The 27368-nt window shown below is 39.3% G+C and overlaps 1 protein-coding gene and 2 pseudogenes across 3 annotated transcripts; 1 reads left to right on the top strand and 2 right to left on the bottom strand.

The window, feature by feature from the left end:
* The window catches only part of LOC113177849 (dnaJ homolog subfamily B member 6 pseudogene), a 60830-nt pseudogene that overhangs the window by 30999 nt on the left and 2463 nt on the right, over nucleotides 1-27368 (bottom strand).
* On the top strand, nucleotides 1708-27368 carry LOC113177850 (serpin B9-like). Of its 3 annotated transcripts, none has more exons than XM_026382364.2 (7): nucleotides 1708-1792; nucleotides 17207-17384; nucleotides 21419-21556; nucleotides 22177-22294; nucleotides 23642-23784; nucleotides 24858-25013; nucleotides 25571-27368. In XM_026382364.2, exons 2-7 carry the CDS (start codon nucleotides 17217-17219, stop codon nucleotides 25973-25975), a joined length of 1128 nt encoding a protein of 375 aa, XP_026238149.1. In that variant the 5' UTR covers nucleotides 1708-1792; nucleotides 17207-17216; the 3' UTR covers nucleotides 25976-27368. The 3 variants fall into 3 exon arrangements, with proteins under 3 accessions (XP_026238149.1, XP_026238147.1, XP_026238148.1); XM_026382362.2 differs by lacking the exon at nucleotides 1708-1792 and adding an exon at nucleotides 15108-15225 and having other exon boundaries at nucleotides 25571-27367; XM_026382363.2 differs by lacking the exon at nucleotides 1708-1792 and adding an exon at nucleotides 15715-15788.
* On the bottom strand, nucleotides 13768-14418 carry LOC113177848 (pseudouridylate synthase PUS7L pseudogene; annotated as a pseudogene).

The raw sequence follows: 27368 nt of genomic DNA, 5'->3' as shown, positions 1-27368 counted from the left end.
TTGGTTGTCTAGGGGATAAGTGGGCCAAGCCTGGGTGCTATATTTAATCAGTATGGGGGGTTTGATGTCTGGTGTCAAGGAGAGGGTTTTACAATATTGAAAAATAACAGTTGTTGTTTAACCACAGTTGTAAACCCTCATATTCACTTAATCATATAGACTAAAAGTCATTGTATGGGAGAGCCGACTGGCAGAGAGGACGCATTACCCATGTTGCAAACATAGTATGGGGTGGGGAGGGAAGGAGACAAAAAGGTAATATAAGGGAGATGGAAGGAGACACAAAGATAGTATAAGGGAAAAGGAAGGAGACGCAAATGTAGTATAAGAGTGGGGGAAGGAACTGATTTATTGGCAAAAGGGGTGTCCCTGCTAGAGCCAAAAATCAGGAGTGCCTAGTGGCAGGTTTGAGCTGCAGAGATTGATCATCACCAAATCCTGACAGTCAAGGCTCCCATCCTGGATGAGGCCAGAGCCATGGGAGACCTTGGCCAAGGCTTTTTGGGACCCCTCCTGGAGAGGCTGGAGAGGAAAGAGGAGAGGGGAAGGAGAGGGTAAGCATACCTCTAGTGGCCGAGTCTTAAAGTTGAGAGGACTTTATGAGGGACACCGTGACTGTGAAGGATTTTTCTATCATGTGTCCCTGGAAGTTACACAGTCCCTTGAAGATAATGTATAAAGCCTATGCTGGGGAAGGGGAAGGGACATAATTTTGAACCCAAGAGTCGAATCTGTGGGAGGAGGGAGTCCTTAAGGACCACTGTGGCCTTGAAGGCTGTGGTGGGGTGCTTTCCTCCCCGCAGGTGGGCAAAGAGGTTTGCCGGACGATCAACAGTCAAATCCTCCAGACACCACCATTGGGTTTAGGATACCAGGAAGGGGAACCTCACCAATCAGAAGCCAGTGGTTCTGGATGACCATAAAATGGGTTCAGGTCATCTGGTGAGTGGCACTTCCCAAGGAAGAGGGACCCAAAAGTGGGTTTTCACTCTCTTCCCTGGTTTCAGCACCAGATGAAAGGAAAGTGACCCCAACACTCAGAGCGACCAAGAGATCTTTATTGCAACAGAGAAAAAGAGGAGAAAAGAGAGAAAGAGAAAGAGTGTGGGGGAAAGGGAAGAAAGGGAGGAGAGCAGAGAGAAAGAGAGAGAGTGGAGAGGAGAGAGGGAGCATGATAGCAAGAGAAGAAAGAGAGAGCAAGAGAGAGGGTGAGAGGGAGAGGGAGAGAGAGTGAAAGTGAGAGACAGCAAGAGAGAGGACCCAGCAGGAGTGAGTTATTATAGCCAAAATCTAATGGGGTCTTTGGGTCTGCAAGCTGCCTTGTTGGCATAGAGTGACTGGATCCTACAGTAGTTGCTAAGGGTGTCATCTTCTGCCTTCAGGCAGATGGGGCAGGGGTCAGATGTGGGTTTCTGTTGCATCAGAGGGTTGGGGCTCAAGTGTTCAGCCTTGAGTGGGTTGAGTGTTCAGCCTTGATGCAAACAGGTGATAAAGGACCAAACAGAGGGGGGTTTCAGTGCCCAGGTTATCCTGCAGCTAACATTCCTTCAGCCTGCCTGCAGACAACTTAGTTCAGCCTGCCCTGCACATAACACCCAGAAGGTGGTGCCACACTGTGTTTACAGAAATAGCTTCTTGGGCAATCACAGCTGTCAGTGGTGAAGCTGGACCTTGCATAGGGCTGGCCTCAGAGAAGGGCAGCGTGATTCCAACAAGACAAAGACACTGCACAGACTCCTGGCTTCTCTGCCTGCCTCTTGCCTGCCTCTGGCTGACCCTGGCCCTCACCCTGGTGAGTGTTCATGCTCCAACACCACTCCCACCTACTGGCCCTATTTTCCCACCTCCTCTCTCTCCTCAGGGAGTCACAACGTAACTTCTGCCTTACCTCTTCTTACCGCTTTTAAAATCCCCAATCTCTAATTCAAATTCCTAACACCCTTTATTCATCTGAGATTTTCCCCCTAATTGATGGAACTCTTGCTGTTTTCTGAGCACACTTGCAGGTGTTTAGAATCAGGATACCAGACTCCTTTCCTGTTGTGGCTCCAACAATCAATGAGGCAAGGAATTGCAATAAGGAGTGATGAGTCAGGGTGGGGGAAGGGGGAGCTCTAGACTAGGACATCAGAGGCCTCCTGGTGCTGAGCCTAGGAGAGAACAGTGATTTGAGCCTGGTGACAGGGGTGGAGTAGGGCATCTTTTAAGTTGATGATTACTGTTTACCAAGGCTCAGAAGTGATTTGGAGGATCTGGGAGGGTAGAGATGGAGGCTGTGAGAGATGGGAGGCTAAAGCAGGGAGTGGAGCCAGGCAGATGGGAAGCCATTTAGAAAAGGCATTTTTGAGCTTATCCCCAGGGCCACTGGAGATTTAAGGGAGGGGCCATAGGATCAAGAGAGCATCTCTCAGGATGCTGTGTGTCTGTCCATCTGAGGTTCTGATGGGGGAAGCCCAAGTTCTGAGGTTCCCCACCCACTTGATTTGCATTTTAGTGAGCAAGGAATGATTGCAATGGAGAGCCCAGGGGCAGGGATGTCAGAGTCTCTGGAGAGGAGCCAAGCAGTTTGGACTAGGCACAGGGTCTCAGGGGCTGGAGATGTGTAAAGGGGTAGAATGATTTGGGATGGGACTGAAGGCAGTCCTGGACAATATGTCTGGGAGACTTGGGAAAAATAGGAAGGAATCAGGGAGGTTGGCTAGTGTCCAAGGCCATCCACTGGTGAGGGAGGGTCTCACTGCATAAATCTGCCCACCTCCTCTGGCTTCACCTACCACCTCCCTGCTCTTGCTTTGACCTGTCACCTTCCATTTCTACCTGCATGCTTTTCTGTTCTTCCTTGCCTTGCCAGTGTGCTCTTCTACATGGACCAACCCTTCCCCTATATGCAGAATCTACTCCCATGGTTTTTGAAGGCACTAATAAAGTTTCTCAGTTTGCAAGATAAATGAAAGCACAATCTTCTGAGAAGTGCCTGTTCAGGTCCTTGACCCATTTATTGATTGGGTTATTTGTTTGGTAGACCAATGGTACAGAATAGAGGACACAGAAACTAACCCACAAAATTACAATTATCTTATATTAGACAAAGGTGCCAAGAACATGCATTGGAGAAAAGATAGCCTCTTCAACAAATGGTGCTCTGAAATCTGTATGCAACAAAATGAAATTAAACCCCTATCTCTCACCATGCTCAAAACTCAACTCAAAATGGATCAAGGACAACCAGAGACCCTGCATCTAATAGAAGAAAAAGTAGGCCCTAATCTCCATCACGTGGGATTAGGCCCCAATTTCCTTAATAAGATTCCTAAAGCGCAAGAAATAAAATCAAGAATCAATTAATGAATGCACTCAAACTAAAAATTTTCTTCTCAGCAAAAGAAACAGTCTGCAAGGAGAACAGACAGCCTACATCTTTGGAGCAAATCTTTACCCCTCACATATCATATAGAGCACTAATCTTTAGGGTATATAAAGAATTCAAAAAGCTAAACACCAAAAAAACAAATAACCCAAGTGTTGTTGATTTTTATTTTTCTACACTGAGGTTGTTAAATATAAACTGTGTTATTTGTGTATTTCAAAGTTAATTCAAACTCTTCTTATTTTTAGAAACATAAAATGTCATTTAATATACATATATTATCTCTCTAGCATATTGTTTAAGAACTGATTTATTCTTATTAATCATGCTGCTCATTTTATACTCTCAAAGATTATCATTATGATTGCATTCCTGTCCATTCTTAAATTTTTAGTGGTTTTAACTGCATATTTTTTGAAAGATAAATTTTAGAGTCAAATTTTTCTCTATTTCTGACACATTTATGGTGTCTCTGGGATGCAGGACTTAAGAATAGTCTCTTTTCTAAAATTCTATTGCCCATTTTATTTTTTTTCTATTGCTCATCTATAAACTATGTCTCAATTAGAAACTACTTCTGTTGCAGGAGGAGGCAAGACACCAAAGGCATCAGGAAGCATATTTATTGTTTATTTATGGTTGCAGCCAGGTTCAGAGGGAATAGCTCTCCCTGTAAACAATTACTCCCCCTGAACCCCAAGTTCAGACAGTTTCAGAACTTTATACCAAGTGTGTAGGGGGATAGGCTCAGAAGTTCACAATCTGAGCAGTTCACACAAAAGCCATCCTTTCACTGTTCTGGGCAAGTTAACCCTTCAACGACAGCCCCTGAGAAGGGGAGAGCTTCTCCTCTTTCTTCCTTCCCCCTGCCAGCTGTTACCATGGAGCCTAATTAGTAACATCTTCTCTTACCTTTGAAATATAGATGTCTCCATGAAGCTCTGGCCCAAGGCCAGAGGCCTTATTAAGGTATCTGTCTTTTTTATCATACTTTGCATTTACAAACACACTTCCTCCTTGAAAACTTTTATAAACTATTATATATATATATATGTGTGTGTGTGTGTGTGTGTGTGTGTGTGTGTGTGTGTTATTGTTACTATACTAGGTAGTCCATAAATGTTTGTGAAAAACTAGTAAAGGGATGTTCAGCACCTAAAGTGCTGATCTCTTTCAGGTGTGGCCAAATTTAATGATTGTAAGGTAGAGCAACAGGAAATACAAAGCTTAACTACATTGAACTCTTTTGCAGAGATCCTTTTGCTGATAGGCCTAAGATCAATTATAGTGAAGATATCTGGAGATGCTTAGTTAAGATTTTCTGTGGGGAAGGGGGTGCTACTACACTTCCTACCAAAGGATAATTTAATGGAGTATTTGAGAAAAAAATTGCTTGCAAATTCTTTTTGAGACCAAGATAAAAATTCAGAGAGTTTTGCTGCTTTCCTTCACAGGCAATGTCTTTAAACACAGTGCAAGACTCCACAAGGGCTTCCAGATGCTTCTCCCCAAGTGAACAAACCTGGCTCAAAGTACTTGCTTACAACAGCCAATAGGTTCTTTGGAGAGAAGACTTGTGATTTCCTCTCAGTAACTTGAATCAGTAGAGCAATAAGTCATATTTAAAATACCTGTTGAGTTATTGCTGAAGACCCTGAAGCCCAGGCAGGATGGCATACTTGGGAGGCTGAGACGGGAGGATGGAGAGTTAGAGGCCAGCCTGGGCAACCTAGTGACACCTTTGTCTCAAAAACAAAATAAAAAAACTCCCTTGGGAGATAGCTTAGTGGTACAACATTTGCCTAGCGTGCTCAAGGCCCTGGGCTCAATCCCCAATACTGCAAAAACAAACAATAAATGAACAAAATCCTAGAGATCTTGAAAATCTTACAGTAAAACTTTTTATAAAGACCTCAATTCTTTATTCATACCTTGATTATTTCAAATTTGGCCATGTCTAAAATTTCATTTCCTTTTTAATCTCCAGTTATTCAGGACATATCTCCTTAGAAACTTAGATGTTTCAACATCTAGTAGTTTAAGATCTGATCATGTTTTTAATTTAAGAAAAGCATACAGCTAGCATTCAGAATGTTTTGAAGCTCACTGTCATTTTATTGAGCAACCTGGCCATCTGTACTTTTTCTTTCCAAAGACATTTAAGGAGTCCTGTCTTCAGTTCCACCATGCGGAGCTGGAGATGCTGTCCTTTGCCAAAGCTATGGAGAAGTCCAGGGAGCATATAAACACTTGGGTCTCAAACGAGATGAAAGGTCAGAATCAAGAGCCACTCCTCTCTCCCCCTCCTCCTCACTGCTAATGTCACTGTGTTGCAGGAGGTCAGAGCAAGGTTGCCTGGCTGATCTTCATGGTGTGTGTGAACCTTAATGGGCTCACATAAGATCAATACTCAGGTTCTCAAAACCAGAGGATTAATGCTGTCTATTCTCCTAGGACACAAGTTTCCTATTGATACAGGTGTCAACAAAAACTCATAGGCCAGATTTCCCATGTAATACTATTCATTAGAAGATCCAGAGCATGGCAAAGCTTTCAACTGAAAGGTTTATTTATTTCATCCCCTCCTCTAATATTTAAAACATATTGTTACATTTTTATTAAGGTATAATACTTAAATGTACAATTCAATGAATTTTGACATTATATGCTCCAGTAAAACATCACCACCATCAAGATAATGAACATATTCACTACACTCAAAACATTCATCTTTTCAAGCCCTTTTTCCCTCCCCTCCTTGCATCACTTCACCCACTTACAGAAATCATGCAATTGTCACAGGATGCGCCCCGAGGATGACCCCAGAAGAGAGGAGACTTCAACTCAGCTCAAGCAGGCTCTGGATTTATACCACAGAAGGAAATTTCAGGATGCATCAGAAGATGAACAAGTTGAGAATTACTTAGGAGATTTACTCAAAGAAAGCAAACATAGAGCAGGATATGCACCCAGAGGGAGGAGTGTGGGTGCTCCAAAGTGAGGCACGCTTTGGGGTCTCAGTCTCCTTCTTTTATAATTTTACTGAATTCCAAATTATTAGATCTTTTTGTTCATGAATTGTGCTCAAAAGTAGATTGAATTACAGGTAGTGCTGCCACATTTGGATCCCTCTGAAGCTATTATTGTCAAAGTTGTTTAGGCTGTTTTTGATCCTTTCAATTTCCCTGTGAATTTGAGATTTAGCTTGTCCATAGGTAAAAATGCCTGATGGGGTTGTTGTTGCTGTTGTGTTGAATCTAAACATGAAAGTGGACAGAGCAGCTGCTTAACAATATTTAAACTTCAAACTCACGAACCAGACATTTTTCTCCATTTTGTAGCATGTTCTTTAATTTTTCATAGTCATTTTGTAGTTTTCAATGTATAGATGCATATTCCACATCATTTCTCAGGTTTCATTCCAAGGATATCTTGCTTTTTTGATGCTGTTATAATTGGTGTTATTTTTTATTTCAATTTATGATTGTTAGTTGCTGGGAATATGATTTTTCTTTGTTGTATTTCAACCTTGTTGACTTGCTAACGTCACTTAGCAGTAGCTTTTCAAAATAGATTTCACTGGATTTCCTATATAGACAATTTTATCTCCAGATAATAAAGAGCATTTTCTTCTTTATTTCCAATTTGAATGACTTTATCCCCCACTCCTTTTTTTCTCTCTTTATTTCACAGAGTGGCACCTATAGCACAGCACAACTTTCGTCATTATTTATGATATTAGCTATTTTGTTTTCATAGATGCTCTTTACCAGGTTGATGAAGTTTCCTTCTATTTCTAGTTTGATGAGGGCTTTTTTTAATAACTTTATTTTCTTTATTTATCTATAATGTACTGCTGAGGATCAAACCCCATGTCTCACATGTTCAAGGCACGAACTCTTCCCTGGAGCTACAACCCCAAACTGATGATGAAGGTTTTTAAGAGCAGGAATGATATACAATTTTATCAAGTGCTGTTTCTGTACCTTCAAGATGATCATATTTTCTTTCAGATTGTTAATACTATGAATTATATTGCTTGATTTTCTAACATTGAACCAGTCTTGCATTACTGAATCACTTTGGACTTTTGGTTTTGAACAATTGAATTATGATGTGCCTTGGAGTATATCTCTTTGTGTCTTTTGTGTTTGGGGGTTGTTGAGATTTGGGACCAATAGCATTATAGTTTTTAACCAAATCTGGACATTTTTAGTGATAATTTCTTAAAATATTTCTTCTATCTCCTTTCTCCCTAGGGGGTACCTATTTCATACATTTCAAGCTGCTTAAAGTAGACCCATATTGCCTTCCCCTCTGGATATCAAGTGGTACCTGTCAATGATGTAAGAGCATCCTACCTAATATACTGCCTTAAGAGGGCATAAGTGGTAAATATTCCAGGAGGAAATGGGGGAAATAATTGCTCAGTCCCAAGGGAAACCCTACCTTTTTTTTTTTTAACTGTCTCCTATGTGAATAGAAAAATGAATATTCCTCTAGGGCTTGAGTGGGGTTTATCTATGCCCTTGAAATTAATGTTGAATGTAATTTCATTTTAAGATATTAAGAAATGGGCCCTGGTGAGACTTTTACTAGGTTCATTAGGTTCCAACCTAATGAACAAAATCATTACTCCATTCAAACCAAGACAATTCTGAGTCCATGGATTCTCTTGAGAGTGGGTCTGATATAAAAGCTGGTTTGGCCACGTGTCTAGTGTGCTCCTTGTTTCCTCTTATGTTTCTGCCAATGGAAAGTCATTAAATACTTTATTCTATGAATTTTATCAGAGAGCACAGAAAGGTATTATTAACTATAAGAACACTTGCTGAAATTTACTGAGAATTTACTAAGGGCCAGACACTATTCTTAGTTTTTCACAAGATTTTTTAAAATAAATTCTTTATTAGTAACATGTTAAGATGATCACTACTACCTCTATTCATAGTATCTTGAATTTGTATATTTTTCATAATTTGCTTTACATAACATTACCTGTTACTGACAAAATGGAAACTTAACAAAGAAAAATTCAGTGGGTTACTAAAGTCACTTACCAAAGCACTGTTGGCATCTGTTTCTGAGTTCAAGGATTCTCAACTACACCAGTATTTCTTAAACTTTAATCATTCTCCACTAAAGAAGAAATAGAAGAAGACCTTAGAATATGGAAAGATCTCCCATGCTCTTGGATAGGTAGAATTAATATTGTCAAAATGGCCACTACTCAAAGCCCTATACAGATTCAATGTGATTCCAATTAAAATCCCAATGTTATTCCTTTTAAAAATAGGGAAAGCAAGCATGAATTCATTTGGAAAAAAAAAAAGAAATGCAGGATAGCCAAAGCAATCCTTAGCAAGAAGAGTGAAGCAGGAGGCATCACAATACCCAACTTTAAACTATACTACAGAGAAAACAGCATTGTATTGGCACCAAAATAAACATGTAGACCAATGGTACAGAATAGAAGACAAGACAAACCCACATAAATACATTTATCTGATACTAGACAAAGGCATCAAAAACATACATTGCAGAAAAGATAGCCTCCTCAAAAAATGGTGCTGGGAAATCCATATACATCAAAATGAAACTAAACCACTATCTCTCACCATTCACAAAACTCAACTCAAAATGGATCAAGAACCTAGGAATTAGACCAGAGACTCTGTGCCTAACAGAGGAAAAAGTAGTCCCAAATCTTTATCTTGTCAGATTAGGCCCTGACTTCCTTAACAAGACTTCTAGAGCACAAGAAATAAAATCAAGAATCAATAAATGGGATGGATTCAAACCAAAAAGCTTCTTCTCAGCAAAAGAAACAATTAGGTGAATAGAAAGCCTACATCTTGGGAGCAAATTTTTACCACTTACACATCAGATAGAGCACTAATCTCTAGGGTATATAAAGAACTCAAAAAGCTACACACACACACACACACACACACACACACACACACACACAAACCAAATAGTCCAATCAATAAATGGCCAAGTATCTGAATAGACACCTCTCAGAAGAAGATATACAATCGATCAACAAATAAATGAAAAAATTCAATATCTCTAGTAATTGAGAAATGCAAGTTAAAACTACTCCAAGATTTCATCTTACTCCAGTCAGAATGGCAGTTATCAAGAATACAAACAACAATAAGTGTTGGAGAGGATGTGAGTGAAAAGGTACACTCATACATTGCTGATGGGACTGCAAATTGGTGCAGCCAATCTGGAAAGCAATATGGAGATTCCTCAGAAACCTTGGAATGGAACCACTATTTCACCCAGCTATCCCACTCCTCAGTTTATACCTAAAGGACTTAAAAACAGCATACTCCAGTGACACAGCCATGTCAATGTTTACAGCAGCTCAATTCACAATAGCTAAACTGTGGAAGCAACTTAGATGCCCTTCAATAGATGAATGGATAAAGAAAATGTGGTATATATACAAAATGGAATATTGCTCAGCATTAAAAGACAATAAAATTATGGCTTTTGCAGGTAAATGGATGAAGTTGGAGAATATCATGCTAAGTGAAGTAAGCCAGTCCCAACAAAACAAAGGCCAAATATTCTCTCTGATAAGTGGATGCTGATCCATAATGGAGGGTGGGGTGGGGGGAGAATGAAGGAATTTGGATATGCATATATGATCACTACTACCTCTGATTGGGCCAAGGAAAGGGAGGAAGGGGAGGAGGCATGGGGGGTAGGAAAGATGGTGGAATGAGAGAAACATCATTACCCTAGGTAATGTATGACTGAACATGTGGTGTGACTCTACATTATGTAGAGTCTACACGATGAGAATCTACTCTACATCGTGTAGAGATAAATGAAAAGTTGTGCTCCATTTGTGTACAATGAATTGAAAAGCTTTCTGCTGTCATGTATAACTGATTAGAACTAATAAAAAAAATTTAAAAAAAGAAACAAAAAAAACCTTTAATGGTTCTCATATTACTGTCATAATTACTGCTATATTTTCACTTTTATTTACTGAATACATTTCAATTAATTTTTCCTTTTTAAAATTAAATTTAGTTTTAAAGGAAATACAGTATTATCACATAGACTGGACACCAAAATCATTTGCCATAAATACACAGTAAGTGGAAAAATACATTCAATAAAACAAAGTGATCTCAAGTTAGGTACTGCTATCTACTGATATGCCTGAGTATGAGATCCTAGCTGCTTCTCCTAACAGAGTAAATCAGCAAACATTACTAATATATGCAAATTAGCATCATCAGCTTTAAACAGAAAGATTGATGAGATGACTAAAAGAGAACTCAGCAAATTTCTCACTGGGCTTTTCCAGTGACATCTAACATTGGGCTAGGTTTTTCGTCTAAAATAATTTCCTAGGACCAATAATTATTTTGAACTTCATTACAATACAAATCCCAACATATTTTGCAAAATATTGCAAAATGATTTGGAAACTTCCTGAAGGATCTCTTTTACGTCTATTTTACTCACAGAATCTCAAAAGGAATCTTGTTTCTCTCAAGACATACTCCAATATGCCTATTAACTAGTAGCAGGCAATATTAAGCTGGCAGACATGAACTTATTATCTTAAAAAATTGTCTTCAGAAGGCAAATATTGGGTAGATGAATTAGTACTGATCTAGGAAACATAATCAAATTCAACTATATACTATCTTCTTTGACCTTAAATACATCAGTAAAGCACTCAGATATGTTTTTAATCCACAGAAAGATGGTGGCAGATGCTTCCTCCCCATGGGGTGGGTGGAAGGATAAAATGAGAGACACTGGCATAACACTCAGTACATGACAGTCGGATCAAAAGTTACAGGTAACTTTTAGTTTATTACAACTGATAAAACATCCAGGTGTTTTTATCTTGATAAAAAGAATTAAAAATTGTTTCCTTTTACTAATCCAGGAGAACTATTATTCATTTTTCAATAAACCTTGGAAACTAAAACTAAACCAGTGGTTGTGCTTATGAAGATCTGAACCCCATAAAAAGTTTAAAAACCTGGGTGACTGGTTAATTAGTTGGTCCAAAACAAAGTCCCTAAACTGCAGAACAAAAATTATCAAGGCAAATATTATTGGTAAATAAATTATTTCTCACATGAATAATATCTGAATATACTTTATAATGGCTTGAAATAAATTTAGTGATCCTTTCTTCATGCACGGCTGAAGTATTTACTAAATAAATAAATAAATAAGATGTCTAAGATTACAGTGCCATCTAGAGGCAAAGAAAATAAAGAGCAAATTTCATTCCTTTCATTTTTTCAAATAGCTACTCATCATTACAAGAAAACTAGGATTTTAGTAATTTATATAACTCATTTTCTAATTACATTTATAGGATATAACTTATGTCATGAAATAAAGTTAAAACATTTTTTCTAATGAAAAAATTTTACTACCTGAAAACTATTATTTAATTCTCAATAAACACTGAAAGTGTGAAGGCAATTTTAAAAATGATAATATAATATCCAATTTTTTGTTTTGAGATTTATTTATTGACAAATTATAGAATGCCAACAACAGTAACTTTTTAGTATTTAAGAAAAATCAAACACTCCATAATATTAATAGAACATTTTCTAATATTTTTTCTCTTCGAAAATTGCACCTGAAGACATTTATTTAATAATAAGTGCCAGGCACTTCTTAAAGCTACTTTACATATTAGTATATTAGTTGACTTTCAGGAAATCCTCACAAAAATCCTATGTAGTAAGTAATGTCTATATTAACATACCTATTGTGAATATTGAAACTGAAGTACAGAAACTTAAATAACTTTCCCAATGCTATAATTAGCAGACGCAGGGTTCAAACTAGGAGAGTTTGTTTCCAATATTTGTGCTCTCAATCGGCATGCCAACACCTCTCATTTGTAATACTTGAATTCAGCACCTTACTGTATTTGTAATACCTGTGTTCTGCTCTTATGGAGCAATATTATCTAATGTTACTAAGTCCTTCATCACCATTTTTAGTAACTACATGTTTGTCATCAATTTGGTATATCTCATTTTACTTACAGTAGTTATTTAATGCTAGTCCTTGAAATTATTTTTAATTTATTTTAATATATATAAAAATACTGACTCAAGCAAATTTTTTGCAAGGCACACAGTATTTTTTTCATTCTTTTAAATTTTATTTTCTTATGCTAACACTTCCTAAGTAGTTAGACTGACTTACGTAGATAAAAGTGCCATGTTATTGATATATAATATTCCATACTGCTTTTTAGATTTCATCATGATATGATGCAATGAAAGGATGCTCAGATACTTCTCTTTCCAATTAATACATATCAGTCATCCCCTGGCCTCCCCCCAAAAAATGTGTGTGGGGTGGCGGGGTGCTGGGGATTGAACCCAGGGCCTTATGCATTTCAGGCAAGCACTCTACCAACTGAGCTATATCCCTAGTGCCCTACATATACACAACTTAACTGATATAATGAATGTTTCATCATATGGAACAGTGAAACCAACAAACATTAAGTTTTTCCAATGGGCAGAATGTTTTCTTCTCGTAGCAACAGAAAAAGTAGAAATAATCCTCTTACTTATCACTTATGAAGATGAAATTGTCTTGATTCTCCAAAAGATTCCATAACATATGCAAAGTCACTGGTAAATTATCAGAGCTGTATCTGAGCACAAATCTGACCCTAAAGTGTGTTTCAAATAATAACCCAAAAGTTAGGGGTCAATATACACTAATATATGAAAATTATATGAAAATATTTATTTAAGCCTTATCAAATATTATCTCATAAAGGACTAGTTATCATAAAGATGGATAATTTCTTTATATATAGTTATGAGCAATAATTTCAAAAGAGGAATGAATGACATTATTAATTAGCAAATGCTTCATCTATGTTTCTCTCCAACCACAAATGATTTCATTACAACTTAGTTTCATCTCTATTCTAAGGAAGAAGGTAGAGGATATGAATTCTATTTCACAATTTTTTTAAGTGTTAGCTTACAGTGATATACATTCCTAATTGTTTTTAAAAAATTGGAACTTTTATAACATAGAAAAGTTCACTGAAGCACCCTAAAATAGAAACTTTCCTTCAGAGTGACCTATATGTGTTAAGGACATCAGTTTTTAAACATTATGTTTTATTGTTTCCCTCAAATTGTGGCATAACATGAAGCCTGAAGATCAAAAGAGATCAAGTTGACTCATTGATGTGAGAAGCTTTCATTTTAGCATCATAATCTCCCATCCATTGGTATGAGAGGTGATGGGCATGTTTCAAAATCCGACTATAGCATTCTGGTATCTTCCTTTTCAGAGTAGGTACGTTAAACCTACGTGTTTGTAGTCCATGTCTGCTAAGTATTTCAAGGTACCACTGTTCAAATTGATTCTTTGGATATAGAATATTGTATCCAAGTATTGGAAGAACCCATGAAATGGGGAAAAGAGAACCAGGCCTGGATATAACCCTACTCTGTCATGCGAAAGTGATACAATGGCTCTAACCCATGTTCTCTTTGAATTCAGGCATCAGTCAAAGTGTGCCTTTAGCATCCTCAGTTTGAAGAAAATATTTCTTTGCTTTATTCATAAGATTATCCATGTCTTCTTGTGTAAGAAATAATTTTATGGTCTTCAGCATTTCATTCTTCAGCAGAGCCAATCCAATTTGGTCTGTATGAACATTCCTTCCCTTTCCACATCTCTGTGGTCCATAGTAAGTCACAAAATTTTGATTATTAACATTTTCTATTGCCTTCAAAATTCTCTTTTTCAGATTTCCAGAATCATTTATGTGATTTTGTAAATTTCTGATGACAATATCAAAGTGATTCCCTTTGAGCTGTCCAAGTCTAAGGGACATTCATTCTTTTCAATTTTTTTTCCAATATTTTTCAACCTCCCTGAAGTCAGTTTTCTACAACCATTGCTCAACAGGTGACAGTTTTCTTGTCTTTAAGGCCTGCATAACTAAAATCCGAAGGAATCACTCCAAGTTTAATAGCTGAAAAATCTACCACTTCAAACATCTCCAGATTTTCCTTTCATAGGGTAAAAGCTGTATGTATAACTTTTTTTTCCTGTTTTTATTCAAGAAGAGACCTTTTCCTGTACCATGTGTGTTTTGTTTTTGTTTGTTTGTTTGTTTTTGTTTTTCAAAAAACATCTCACTACATTTAGATCACCAGCACTGTAATTCTGTTCAGGAAAAGATTTGGTTTCTACAAGCTTTCCAAATTTCTGTTGACAAAATGATAGCTTTTCTGTGGTCTTTGTATCAGGCTTACAGGTAATTTTGGAATTTTCTTTCTTTGCATCCAAATATTTTAAAAAGTCAAGTGATTCTTCTTCGGATATCAAAGATTTATACTCAAGATTTGGTTTATAACAATTTCATTGTTTTCTCCTACACGGAGAAGAGCGGTATAACTGAATCATAACGGTAGTCCTACTCTTAGTTTCTGAGGACCCTCCCTACCATTCCCATCACCAACAACCTATAAGGGGAACAGACACACTCCATCCAGGGGAATCCCTCCTTTGTGTCAGGGAGGAGGCTCACGATACACTTACAGGACTTTCCTCCCCTAAAAACCCAGCCTGCCATTCTGCCTCTGCTTTCTGAAGCAGGAAAGCCCAGAGTTCTAGGTTCTCTGCCCTGGCCCAGCCCCAGTTGTGTTTTCCCAGCCAATGCCCCTTGCAGTCAGCCTTGCTGACAGTCAGCCTTTTGTCGTCGGGCTCAGAGCACTTTCGGTTTCAGAATCTTGTAAAGAGCATGAAGTGCTCAACTCCAGCCCCAACTCCTGGCGTCTGGCGTGGTGTTCCAGTGCGGACCGGTGAGTGACAGAAAGGCAAGGGGCGCTAGAGACCCATCCCTGGGCAAGGAGAAGATCCTAGCCTGCCCTTCACCCAGGTCATCCGGGGCGCCTTCTCTGGAGCTGCAGATTGGAAGTCAGAAACTCCCGCAGGAAAAGCAGAGGGATAAATGGTCTCTCCTCCTGCTGAGGCCCCAACTGAACCTGAGACACACACAGCTGCAGGCGCCTGGTCCTGCCTTTGGAAGTCTGCACCAGGCTAGCAGCACTGAGACCTGAGGCAGCTGCGGTGCTGAGGCTGGTAGTGAGGACAGGGGACCAGGAGAGACAAGTTTTGGAAACCTGAGGCCACCCCTGGAAGGTGGGATCTGAGGACAGGGGATTGAGCAAACAAGAGAACCCCAGAAGGCAGTACCATCTCTGGGTTTACAGAAATAGCTTATTGGGCAATCACAGCTGTCACCTTGCTTAGTGCTGGTCTCAGAGAAAGGCAGCATGATGTCAATAAGACAAAGTCACTGCACAGACTCCTGCCTTCTCTGCTTGCCTCTTGCCTGACCCTGCAGGCCCTGGCCCTCACCCTGGTGAGTGTCCATGCCCCAGCACAGCTCCCACCTACTGGCCCTATTTTCTCACCTCTCCTCTCTCCTCAGGGAGTCACAGCCTGACTTCTGCCTTACCTCTTCTCTGTGCTTTTTTTTTTTCCTCAAATTATTGGGAAATCAATTTATTGTCATCTTGATTTGGAGATGTGTAGTTTTCATTTTTAGAAAATTACAAAAATAAGTGAAACAGCAATTCCTTTTCCAGATTCATATAATACTTTTTTTTTCCATTTCATATACTAAAATATCTGTTTCTCTGTGCTTTTAAAATCCCCAGTCTCCAGTTCAAAATCCTAGCACCCTTTATTTATCTGAGATTTTCCCCCTAATTGATGGAGCTCTTGCTGTTTCCTGAGCATCCAGGTGCTTAGACTCAGGATGCCAGGCACCTTTCCTGCAGAGAGCAGCCAGTCTTGGGGGTCCAACAATGGATGAGGCAAGGAACTACTATAAGGAGAGATGAGTCAGAGTCAGGGAGGAGGGAGATCTAGAATAGACATCAGAGGTCTCCTGGTGCTGAGCCTAGGAAGGAAAGGTGAGTGATTTGAGCCTGGTGACAGAGATGGGATAAGGAGCCTTTTAAGTTGGTTATCAATGTTTGCCAAGGCTCAGAGGTGATGGGGGGATAAGGGAAGGTAGAGGCTGGAGCAGGGGATGGGGCCAGGCAGATGGGAAGCCATTTAGAAAAGGCATTTTTGAGCTTATCCCTAGGGCCACTGGAGTTTTAAAGGAGAGCTCATAGGATCAAGAAAGTACTTCTCTCTCAGGATGCTGTGTGTCCATCTGGGGTCCTGACATTCTGAGCCCATGTCCTGAGGCTCCCCAGGCCACTTGAATTGCATTTTAGTGAACAGGGGCTATTGCAATGGAGAGCTCAGGGGCAGGGAGGTCAGAGGCTCTGGAGAGGAGCCAGGTGGTCTGGACTAGGCACAGGGTCACAGGGGCTGGAGATGTGTAAAGGGGTAGAAAGATTTGGGAGGGGTCTGAAGGCAGGCCTGGACAATAGGTTTGGGGGGACCTTGGAGAAATGTGAAGGAGTCAGGGAGGTTTCCCAAGGCTTAAGTCCATCCCCTGGTGAGGGAGGGTCTCACTGCTTAGAGCTGCCCACTGGTGTTTTCACTCCACCTCCTCTGGCTTCACACCTACCACCTCCCTGCTCTTGCTTTGACCTGTCACCTGCTGTTCTTCCTGCATGCTTTTCTGCTCTCCCTTGCTTGCCAGTGTGTTGCTCTACAGGGACCAGCTCCTTCCTCACGTGCATAATCTACTCCCATGTCTGTTGCTGGCACTAATAATCGAAGTTTCTGAATTCATAAGATAAATGAAAGCCAAGCAGAGACCACACACAGTGTCCTCAGCCCCATTTCATTGTGTTTCTCTGTCTTCTTTGCCCCCAGACCCTGCATCATGGATTCTCTTTCAAAAGCAAATGGCACCTTTGCCATCCAGGTTTTGAAGATGCTGTGTCAAGACAGACCTTCACAAAATGTGTTTTTTTCTCCCCTGAGCATCTCCTCTGCCCTGGCCATGGTGCTCCTGGGGGCAAAGGGGAACACCAAGGTCCAGATGGCTCAGGTAAGCTTTCCTGTCACCCAGGAGGAGGAACTAGTCTACAAGGGTTGTCTCCTGTCTCTTCCTTCAGTTTTTCCAGAACTGGTGAGGAAGGAGGGGTGAGCCTGGACCATTTCAGGGAGGGGGTGCAGAGGAAGGAGGGGAGAGAGACAAGAAGTCTCCTCCAGTGACATTTTTATTTTTGTCGGCAGGCATGAATAATTTCCCCAATTAATAATCTGGAGAATTTCTCAGAACTTTGCCTGGCAGTTTGTTTAGAAAATGAAGCTCAGAGCTGGGGGAGTAGCTCTGTGGTAAAGCATGCGCCTGGCATGCACTTAATCACATGCACAGACCATGAAAGCAGGAGTAGTTTAGTTGAACAAGCATTCAATGAACATCTGGAAATGATTAAGAACCAGTTCCTGCCTCTGAAGGTTTTGCCTGGTGGGGTTGGGGGGATGGGGGGTTGGGATGGGGGTAGTAAGACACAGGTGCCTGAGAAAAAGCCTAAAAGCTCGTGTCATTGTTGAGCTCTACCCTTGCTCACACTTTTGGGCGCTGATGACGCAGTGTGACTTTCTGTTTCCTGGAGGGCCCTTTTCAGTAATGACTGCTCATTTTAATAATTCCGCTGCTCTGATGAAGGAGTGAAGGTTTTTGCATAGAGGAAGTTCTCTCTGCTTATGTCTTGGGATCTTTTTCTAGGTTTTACACCCACTGAGAGATGCTTCCCAACAAAGTGTGAATTAGGAATTGCCAATGAAAGTGAAGAAATAAGAACCGATGGTCAATGGGTATTAAGTCACAGTAGGATAGGAGCAGGATGTTCTGGTGACCACTACACAGGAGGGTGACTATAGAAAACCAATGATGTAGTGTTTATTACCAAAAGGAGATCCACATGCCTCCAGGGTTCAACTGAATAATAACCAAGTGCTCGTGAGACGTAGCTGCTTATAACCAGCAGGGCAACTGTAAGGCTGCAGAAATCTTCTTAAAGGTTCTTGGTTTTCCTTTGTATTATAAGTGGTAAACAGCCATTATAAAAATCTTTTTTTTCTTTTTATTATTTGTTCTTTGTGGACATACAAGACTGTAGAGTGTATTTTGACATAATATACATACATGGAGTATAACTTATTGTAACGAGGATCCCATTCTTGTGGTTGTAAATGATTCGAGGTTTCACTGGTGGTGTATTTGTATATGAACATAGGATATTTATACCCAATTTATCCTACTGTCATTCCTATTCCCATCCCTTCTCCCTTCCCTTCATTCCTCTTTGTCTACTCCACTGAACTTCTATTCTTCCCTCTACCCCATCATTGTGTGTGAGCATCCACATATCAGAGAGAACATTTAGCCTTTGTTTTTTTTGGTGATTGGCTTATTTCACTTAGCATGGTAATCTCCAGATCCATCCATTTACTGGCAAGAATCATAAAATCATTCTTTTCTATGTCTGAGTAATATTCCATTGTGTATATATACCACCTTTTCTTTATCCATTCATCTGTCGAATGTCATCTAGGTTGGTTTCATAGCTCAACTATGGTGAATTGGACTGTTTTAAACATTGATGTGGCTGCATCACTGTAGTATGCTGACTTTAAGTGCTTTGGGTATAGACCATGGAGTGGAATGACTGGGTAGAGACCATGGAGTGGGATAACTGGATCAAATGGTGGTTCCATTCCAAGTTTTCTGAGGAATCCACATACTGCTTTCCAGAGTGGTTGCACCAATTTGCAGTCCCACCAGTAATATATGAGTGTACCTTCCCCCCCACACACATCCTTGCCACCATTATGAAAGTCTTAAAAAAGAAAACTAGAAAAGAAAAAGTCCCTGAGGACCCACTCTGAGGAGACAGCCATCTGAGAATGTGAAGTATTTTCTTCTAGTTTCATATCCTCTTTTTGGCTTTAAATTTTACACTTGATGATCAATGGTATCTTCATGTTCACAAATATTCTTCAATTAATGGGAGGATTCATTGAGATGATTCATCTAAAGCAAATGTTCAACATGAATTAGCTGTTACTATAATAGTGATATCACAGTCTTGGGTCAAATCGCTTTCAGTTTTCAGTTTTCAATTGTGATAAAATACACACATAATTTGCCACCTAAATAATTTTTAAACCTACAATTCAGTGGCATTTGTTCTGTTTCTTGACAGATTTTCTTCTCAATAATCTATAAACTTTATGAAATGAATTTAATTGCTTTTTACCTTTTTCTATAAGGCAGTGTGTAGGTAGTATATGAGAAATATAGCTGTTGAATATTAGAAAAAAAATTATTTCCAAAGATCATCTAAGCCATTTAAAAATTTTATATTTCATTGTTTCTTCTTTGTATGTTTACCCTTTGTGTGGGGGGGGGCGGATTTTTAAAATTAAAATGTATTTTTAAATGATACACAGAAACATGAAAATTTTACACATTTGTGGGGTAACTATGTGATGTTTTAACGTTGTGTAATGTTCAAACCAAGGTAAGCAGATCTATTACCTCAAATGCTTATCATTTCTTTGAGGTGAAAGCATAGAACATTCTTTCTTTTAATTTCATAACACATTCTTCTCACTATAGTCACCTACTGTACTTCAGCTACCAGAACTCTTGTTCCTAGTGGTAACTCAATGCCCATTGACCAAGCTTTTCCCATGTTCATATCTCTGGGCTTTTATGTGGTGATTCATAATTTACATTTTGATGATCTAGTTTTCATTATTTTAACATTTCCTCTGTATCCATTTCTGTGTAATTTCTTTTTCATTTATAACTTTCCTTGTGGGTAATTTTTAAAATTTTTTTCTTTATCTTTTTCAATAGCTGATGTCTATTTTATGTGGATACGTGTGCTTTCTTTGAAAGAACCAGTTCTTAGGCTCATTATCTATTTTATATTTTCCCCTAAATTACTTAGGGGAAATTTTTCAGCACCTTTTCTAACATCATGAGTTGGAAGTTTTGTTATTTCATTATTTCCTTAGTAATATGAAAACAATGCTGTTTTAACTATCTTTGGTCAAATTCTTTGGTCTGGTAATATAATATTTATTTTGATTATTTTCTAAATCATCTGTCATATATTTAGGATAGCAACTTAAATAACTCTTTAGAATCATTTATTTAGAAGAGAATTACTTATTTAGAATAAACAACTTGTTATTTGGCTGTTACATACAGGAGTTATTTCTTTAGAAAGTGTTTTCAGTAATTACTTAGTAGGTTGAAATTCCACATTGTTGGTATTTTATTTGTAGTGCTATTAACTTTAAGTTTACTACATTGAGCTCCTTGAATATAAACTGTGTCAACTGTGTAATTTGTAATTTTAGAGTCAATTGAAACTTTTCATGGCCTAGTATGTGACAATTGTTTTGAAGTATTAAAGAATCTTATATTATCTCTCAAGAGTACTGTTTAAGAACTCATTTATTCTAGCTGGGGATTGGTTCAGTGGTAGAGCAATTGCCTGGCATGGGTGAGGTCCTGGATTCAATTCCCAGCACAGCAATAAATAAATAAATCTTTTAAAATACAAATAAATAAATAAGTAAAACTGTAAAAAAAAAAAGGAACTCTGTTCTTATTAATCATATCAATTATTTTACACTTTCATTTCTTTTCAAAGATTATTGTTATAACCTGTCCAATTTTTTTCTTGGATTTTTGTGTTTTTAACCGCATATTTTTTTGTATGATAAATTATAGAGGCAAGTTTTTCTCTATTTCTGACACATTTATGCTCTCCCTGGGATGAAGGACTTAAGAATAGTCCCTTTTCTGAACCTCTCTTGCCCCTTTTAATTTTTTCCTAATGCTCATCTATAAACTATGCAGAGAGCTCCGTGCAAGTACCCGTATCTTTTACTCACCAGTTACCTGGCCCTTATCTCCACCCACCCCACCAGTGTCACTTCTCAATGTGAACAACTTCCCATCAAAGGATGAATTTTATGGAGTATTTGAGAAAAAAAATTGCTTGCAAATTCTTATTGAGACCAAAATTCAGAGAGTTTTCTTGCTTTCCTTCACAGGCAATGTCTTTAAACACAGAGGAAGACATCCATAAGGGCTTCCAGATGCTTCTCACCCAAGTGAACAAGCCTAACTCAAAGTACTTGCTTAGAATAGCCAACAGGCTCTTTGGAGAGAAGACCTGTGATTTCCTCTCAGTAAGTTGAATCAGCAGAACAATAAAAGTTGTATTTAAAATACCTGGTGATATACGACCCAGAAGAGAGACCCCAGAGACCAGGCAGGATGGCACACTTGGGAGCGTAAGGCAGGAGGCTGGTGAGATTGAGAACAGCTTGACCTCCTAATAGGACCCTTGTCTTAAAAATAAAATGGAAAAAGATCTTGGAACATAGCTGCTTGATAGAGCATTTGCCTATTATGCTGAAGGCCCTGGGCTCAATCCCCAGGACTCCAAAAAAAAAAAAAAAAAAGGAACAGAACCCTAGATAACTTGAGAAATATATGGCAAACTTTATTTTTTATAAAGTCCCAAATTCTATAATCATACCTTGTATTATTTCAAATTATGCCACATCTAAAATTTTATTGCATTTCATTATTCATCTGTGGTTATTCAGGGAATAGGACATACCTCCTTACAAACCTCAATATTTTATAAACTAGTAGCTTAAAATTTCATTAGATTTAAGAGATATTCCTGTTCCTTTTAATTAAAAAAATACATATATCTATAGCTAGCATTCAGAATGTTTTGAAGCTCACTGACATTTTTTATTTAGCAACATGGCCTCACTGAACACTTTTCTCTCCAAAGACATTTAAGGAGTCCTGTCTTCAGTTCTACCATTCGAAGCTGGAGCGGCTGTCCTTTGCCAGAGCTACAGAGAAGTCCAGGAAGCATATAAACACCTGGGTCTCAAAAGAGACAAAAGGTCAGTATTATGAGTTAATTTACCCCCCTCCCACCCCAGCTCTCTCCTTCTCTCCTCTCTCCTCTCCCTCTCCTCCTGACTGCTAATGTCACTGGTGTTGCAGGAGGTCAGAGCAAGGTTGCCTGGCTGAGCCTCATGGTGTGTGTGAACCTTAATGACTCACAGAAGACCTGATCAATGCTCAGGTTTTCAAAACCAGAGGATCAATGCTGTCTGTTCTCCTAGGATGAAAGTGACTGATAAAAGTGTCAAAAAAAAAAAAAAAACCCTCATAGGCCAGACTTTACATTAGAACATACTGTCACTGTCCTGTAATGTTCACATGGCAGCTGACTGTCCTCTCTGGGAGAAGATCAGTGGCCAGCTCTTCTCCAAGTCATGCCCTTGGCCCTCCTCTTCCTGGGGTCAGTTTGGACTGCATTCCTCCCACTTTTATGTGTGAAACTGACTTCTACTGCTTCTTTCCTATCTCTCACTTAAGTGCCCTTCATTAGACTGAGAAGCCTCGACTTGATTAGTCAACCACGGAGCCTCTCCCAGCCCAGATCAATTCCACACACTGAAAACACTCTCCGAGTGGAGTAAAAACTACACATTCTAACCTTGGTACTCAAGATCAATGATGGTTTGATGTTTGAACCATTCAGACACTTATGTACTACTAGGAACATCCCTATTTCTGCTAACAAATGAGATAGTAAAAAATAGAAGTAATTACTTCCACTATTTCTTTTTGGAATCTTTATGTCTTGTGCCCCTTTGAGGCAGCAAATTAGCAGGTAATACTCTTATTTCTTGAAAACATACACTTTGATATCCAGGATAAGAAGGAAGTACCTTCACCTACCCAAATCATTGTCTGTTCCAGGGATACCAGGAGGATGCAATCATAATATCTCTTCCAATTGTTTCCAGAAACTCCTCCTGTGCCCCTTGTGTGAAGCCGTCCATTCCGGCTGCCTCTGGAATGTTGACAGGTAGCTGTACAATGTTAGAACTGGGCCTGACCACAGGGCCTTAGACCTGACACTGCTCTTACCCACAGCAGGTAACATCAGCTCCTACCCAGCCCCTCTCTCCTTTCCTACTTGTCTTCTCCAACCTGTTGTCAAGTTTCTGCTTTGTCCCAACCTGCTTTCCCTCCAGTGACTTAGAAGTCTTTCACCATCTTCAACTTGGTGGCTCTTCTAGTGTCTGTCATAACTGAGATTTTTGACTTTTATACATATCATCCAAACTCAGCACATTTGAAAACAGAATATTTGGATCTCCAAGACATCGTTCTCATGCTTAATTCACCACGGATTCAGAAAAAGCAACTGACAGAGTTTGTGCTTGTTTTGAAAGGTAAAATTCCAGACTTGCTACCAATGAACTCTATTGATAAGCAGGCCAGGCTGGTTCTTGTCAATGCCATCTACTTCAAAGGAACATGGAATGAGCCATTTGTCAAATCATGCACGTGTGAAATGCCTTTTAAAATAAACCAGGTAAGGAAAAACTTTAAAAAAAAAAATCGTGCTTGTCTGATGAAAAAATTCAATAGAAAAGGTTAACTTCATATGGTATAAGTGGTTAAAAATAATTTCAAACTTAACATCTATCTGAATGAATTTTTAATTTATTAGAAAAATTCATATGAATAAATAATTTCCTATCTATTATGATTTGCATCTTATTACCTTTAACTGCTTTTGATTAAGTCTCATGCATATATTGGTTTAACCTCATTCCGGAAACAAAGAATTTCTGTAGACACAAGTTACCTAGATGGAAAGCAGAACAATGTGATATATATATATATATATATATATCTCACACATAAGGCAAGGTACAAAGAGGGAATATGATGTCTCATTTCTATAATCATGGTTTTGTTTTTGTGATATTCGCAGTGCTGTTGATCAACCCCAGGACTTGTGCATGTTAAGCAAACCCTGAATCACCATGCTACAACCCAGCCTTTTATTTATTTTTATTTTTAATTTTTTTGGTACCAGGGATTGAACTCAGGGACACTCGATCCTTGAGCCACATCCCCAACCCTATTTTGTGCTTTATTTAAAGACAGTGTCTCACTGAGTTACTTAGCACCTCACCATTGCTGAGGCTGGCTTTGAACTCATGATCCTCCTGCCTCCGCATCTTGAGCCTCTGGGATTACAGGCATGCACCACCATACCCAGCCATTCCAGCCTTTTAATCAATTATTTTAAAAATCAAAATAAACTTTCATTTGAATTGTTGTTAGTACTAACTTATCATTATTAATTCAGCATCTCTTGCTTTCAACTATTAAAAATGAGTGGCAAAGGCCTTTGTTGACTGTGAGATATAACTTCAATTAAAGTAGAACTGAGAGTAGTTTGCCAAATTCAATAATACCTTAAAATATAATTTAATGCAATGAGGAAACTTGTATGCATTAAGCCTTCCCCTTTATAAGGCATGTTTCAGATAACTATTTATGAATTTCTAGCAGCGCTGGACCACAGCAGGGTTGAATTTTCTTGTCTCTTTTTGTACTGTTTTAAATTTGTGCTCATCTGTTCATTCCTCTCAGGAGGAGGAAAGACCCGTGCAGATGATGTGTCAGGAAGCCTATTTTAACATCGGCTACGTGAATGAGGTGCAGACACAGGTGTTGGAACTGCCCTACGCCGGCAAGGAACTGAGCATGATCATTCTGCTCCCGGACGACGGTGTGGATCTCAGCTCGGTGAGTCAGGAGGGGCTGCAGTCCTTTGCACTCAGAATTTCTGTGGGAGGATTCCAGTTATATCCTGCGCGCCTTTTCACCAGATCTCCAATCCATCAGCTTAAAATGGCCTATCCCTCTTCTTGCTTCCTTGTGGTATGATCCATATATTGAGAAAGTCACCATCCTCTCAATGATACCCTAAGAAATCTCTGTGCGCAGAGTGGCCTCCATGGGCTCTCCCTCTCTCCAGCTCCCTAACTGTGATGAAGAACTAAGCCTCATTCAAACCAACAAATACCACTAGATAAGCACCATCCACTGGGCGTGGACACTTGTCAGAATGACACATCCACAGTGGATGGATAAGGAGGGGCAGCCACAGTCTTCCTGCAGGGAAGTCACATATGGGATAGCACGTGGGGGGTGGACAGGTCAGAGCCCTCACAAGCTTCCGGGCAGCTGAAGGAGCTGCCCATCCTGTGTGGGCAGTCAACATGGAATGTTCATGGAAATGTCTGTGTGTCTGTCGATACCCACCATAGTCTGACTATGAACCTGTGATTCTGGTCTTTCAGGTGGAAAATAACCTGACTTTTGAGAAATTCATAGCCTGGACCGAGGCAGCCTCTTTGCAGAATACTGAAGTGGAAGTTCTCCTTCCAAGATTTAAATTGCAGGAGGATTATGAAATGAAGTCTGTGCTTCAGCGTTTGGGAATGGTCGATGCCTTTCAACGGGGCCAGGCTGACTTGTCTGCCATGTCAACTGAGACAGACCTGTGTCTGTCCAAGGTTGTGCACAAGAGTGTCATGGAGGTGAATGAAGAAGGCACTGAGGCTGTGGCAGCCACGGGCATAGTCATTGTGGCAGACTGCTCAGCATGTATACCAACGTTCCGTGCTGACCACCCCTTCCTTTTCTTCATCAGGCATAACCAAACCAACACTGTTCTGTTCTGTGGCAGGTTCTCATCTCCCTAAGAGTTGTACTTCCTCTGTGTGGAGAGTTGTTCTCTTTCCATGTCCCCAAGTTTCCTCTACAGTTTATAAGGATGGGCCTTTAGCTGAACAGGTCCTTCTGAACAACTTACCAGTGTGATCTCAGGATGCAGCACACTCAGCTGTCCCCATACTGCCCACTGGTTTGTACCACAGAACCAGGTCATGGCCAATAGGCTGTCCTGATTCCCTGTTGTATTAGGATGAGTGCAGCACAGATGCCATAGCATAGCTTGCAAACTTTCCCCTGATGGCCCCGAACACATTTCCCAGTCATTCCACATGCAATGCAATTCCACCTGCCTTAGCCTGAATGCCACAGTAGTAATAAATGCTGGTCTACTATTACTACTATTCTAGTTTAAACAAAAAAACTTTAATGCACATTTTAATTTTATCTTTCTTTGGCTTTCACCATTCACCTGGTATATGCTAAGCACTGAATTAGACACTGGGGATACAAGGGGATAGAGTCATGGTCCTTTGACCCCTGCTTTTTTTATGTGGGTTCCCAATTCATATAGTGTTTATGACAACCAGATTGGATGGTTGTATAACTTTGAACTACTCTGTGATCTTCTTGCAGCCAGGACACCTTGCCTCATGGTATTGTATTGCTCTACCTCCTACCCCAATAGTCAAATGACATTCAGCCCTTAAAGTTAAAACAGTTCAAATGTCACCTTCTTCAAGACATTTTCCTATTCTCCATAATCAGGTATACATCTTTGAACTTTCACAATAACTGCCCATGGTAGTTGCATTATTTATTTATTAATTGTCTGTCTTCTTAGTTATGACTAGCCTTAAACTCGCCAAGGCTTATGATTATGTCCTGCATGTGTTCATGCTACTTATAGTGCAATAATAAATAATTTGAGCATATAAGACCTCTGTAATGTGTATTTTTTAAGTGGCTGAATAGCAACAACTCTATTATTCCTTTTAGATATTTTTATCCCAATGACACTTGCATTTACACAGTCCAATGCCATCAAAATACGTTGTGCAAAAGTATTGTGCAAACATGAGTTTTACTGTCACCCCAATTTTCATTGCCTCAAAGAAAAACCCATATCCACTAAACAGTAAATCTTTATCCTTACCTTCCTCCAGCCACTGACAACCATGAATCTGCTTTTTGTGTCCATGGATTTACCTGTTCTGCATATTTCATGTAAATTGAATCATGAAATATATTACCTTTTGTGTCTGGCTTCTTCATTTAGTGTGATATGTTCTAGGTTGAGTCATTTTGTAGCATGTATCTGTATTTTAATCCTTTTTATGACTGAATAATATTCCAGTACCTGAATATGACACAATTGTTTTATTCACTCATCCAGTGGTGGGAATTTGGATTTTTGCCCCCTTG

Source organism: Urocitellus parryii, chromosome 8 (genome assembly GCF_045843805.1).
Source record: "Urocitellus parryii isolate mUroPar1 chromosome 8, mUroPar1.hap1, whole genome shotgun sequence".
Taxonomy (NCBI): Eukaryota; Metazoa; Chordata; class Mammalia; order Rodentia; family Sciuridae; genus Urocitellus; species Urocitellus parryii.
Note: the sequence above shows the minus strand (reverse complement) of the source record. Positions and strands in the feature narration are given on the sequence as shown.

Coding starts and splice junctions, on each gene's coding strand:
- LOC113177850 (XM_026382364.2), top strand. CDS start 17,217: ATGGATTCTCTTTCAAAAGCAAATGGCACCTTTGCCATCCAGGTTTTG. Junction 21,557..22,176: donor AGACCTGTGATTTCCTCTCA/GTAAGTTGAATC, acceptor TTCTCTCCAAAG/ACATTTAAGGAGTCCTGTCT. Junction 22,295..23,641: donor GGTCTCAAAAGAGACAAAAG/GTCAGTATTATG, acceptor TTGTTTTGAAAG/GTAAAATTCCAGACTTGCTA.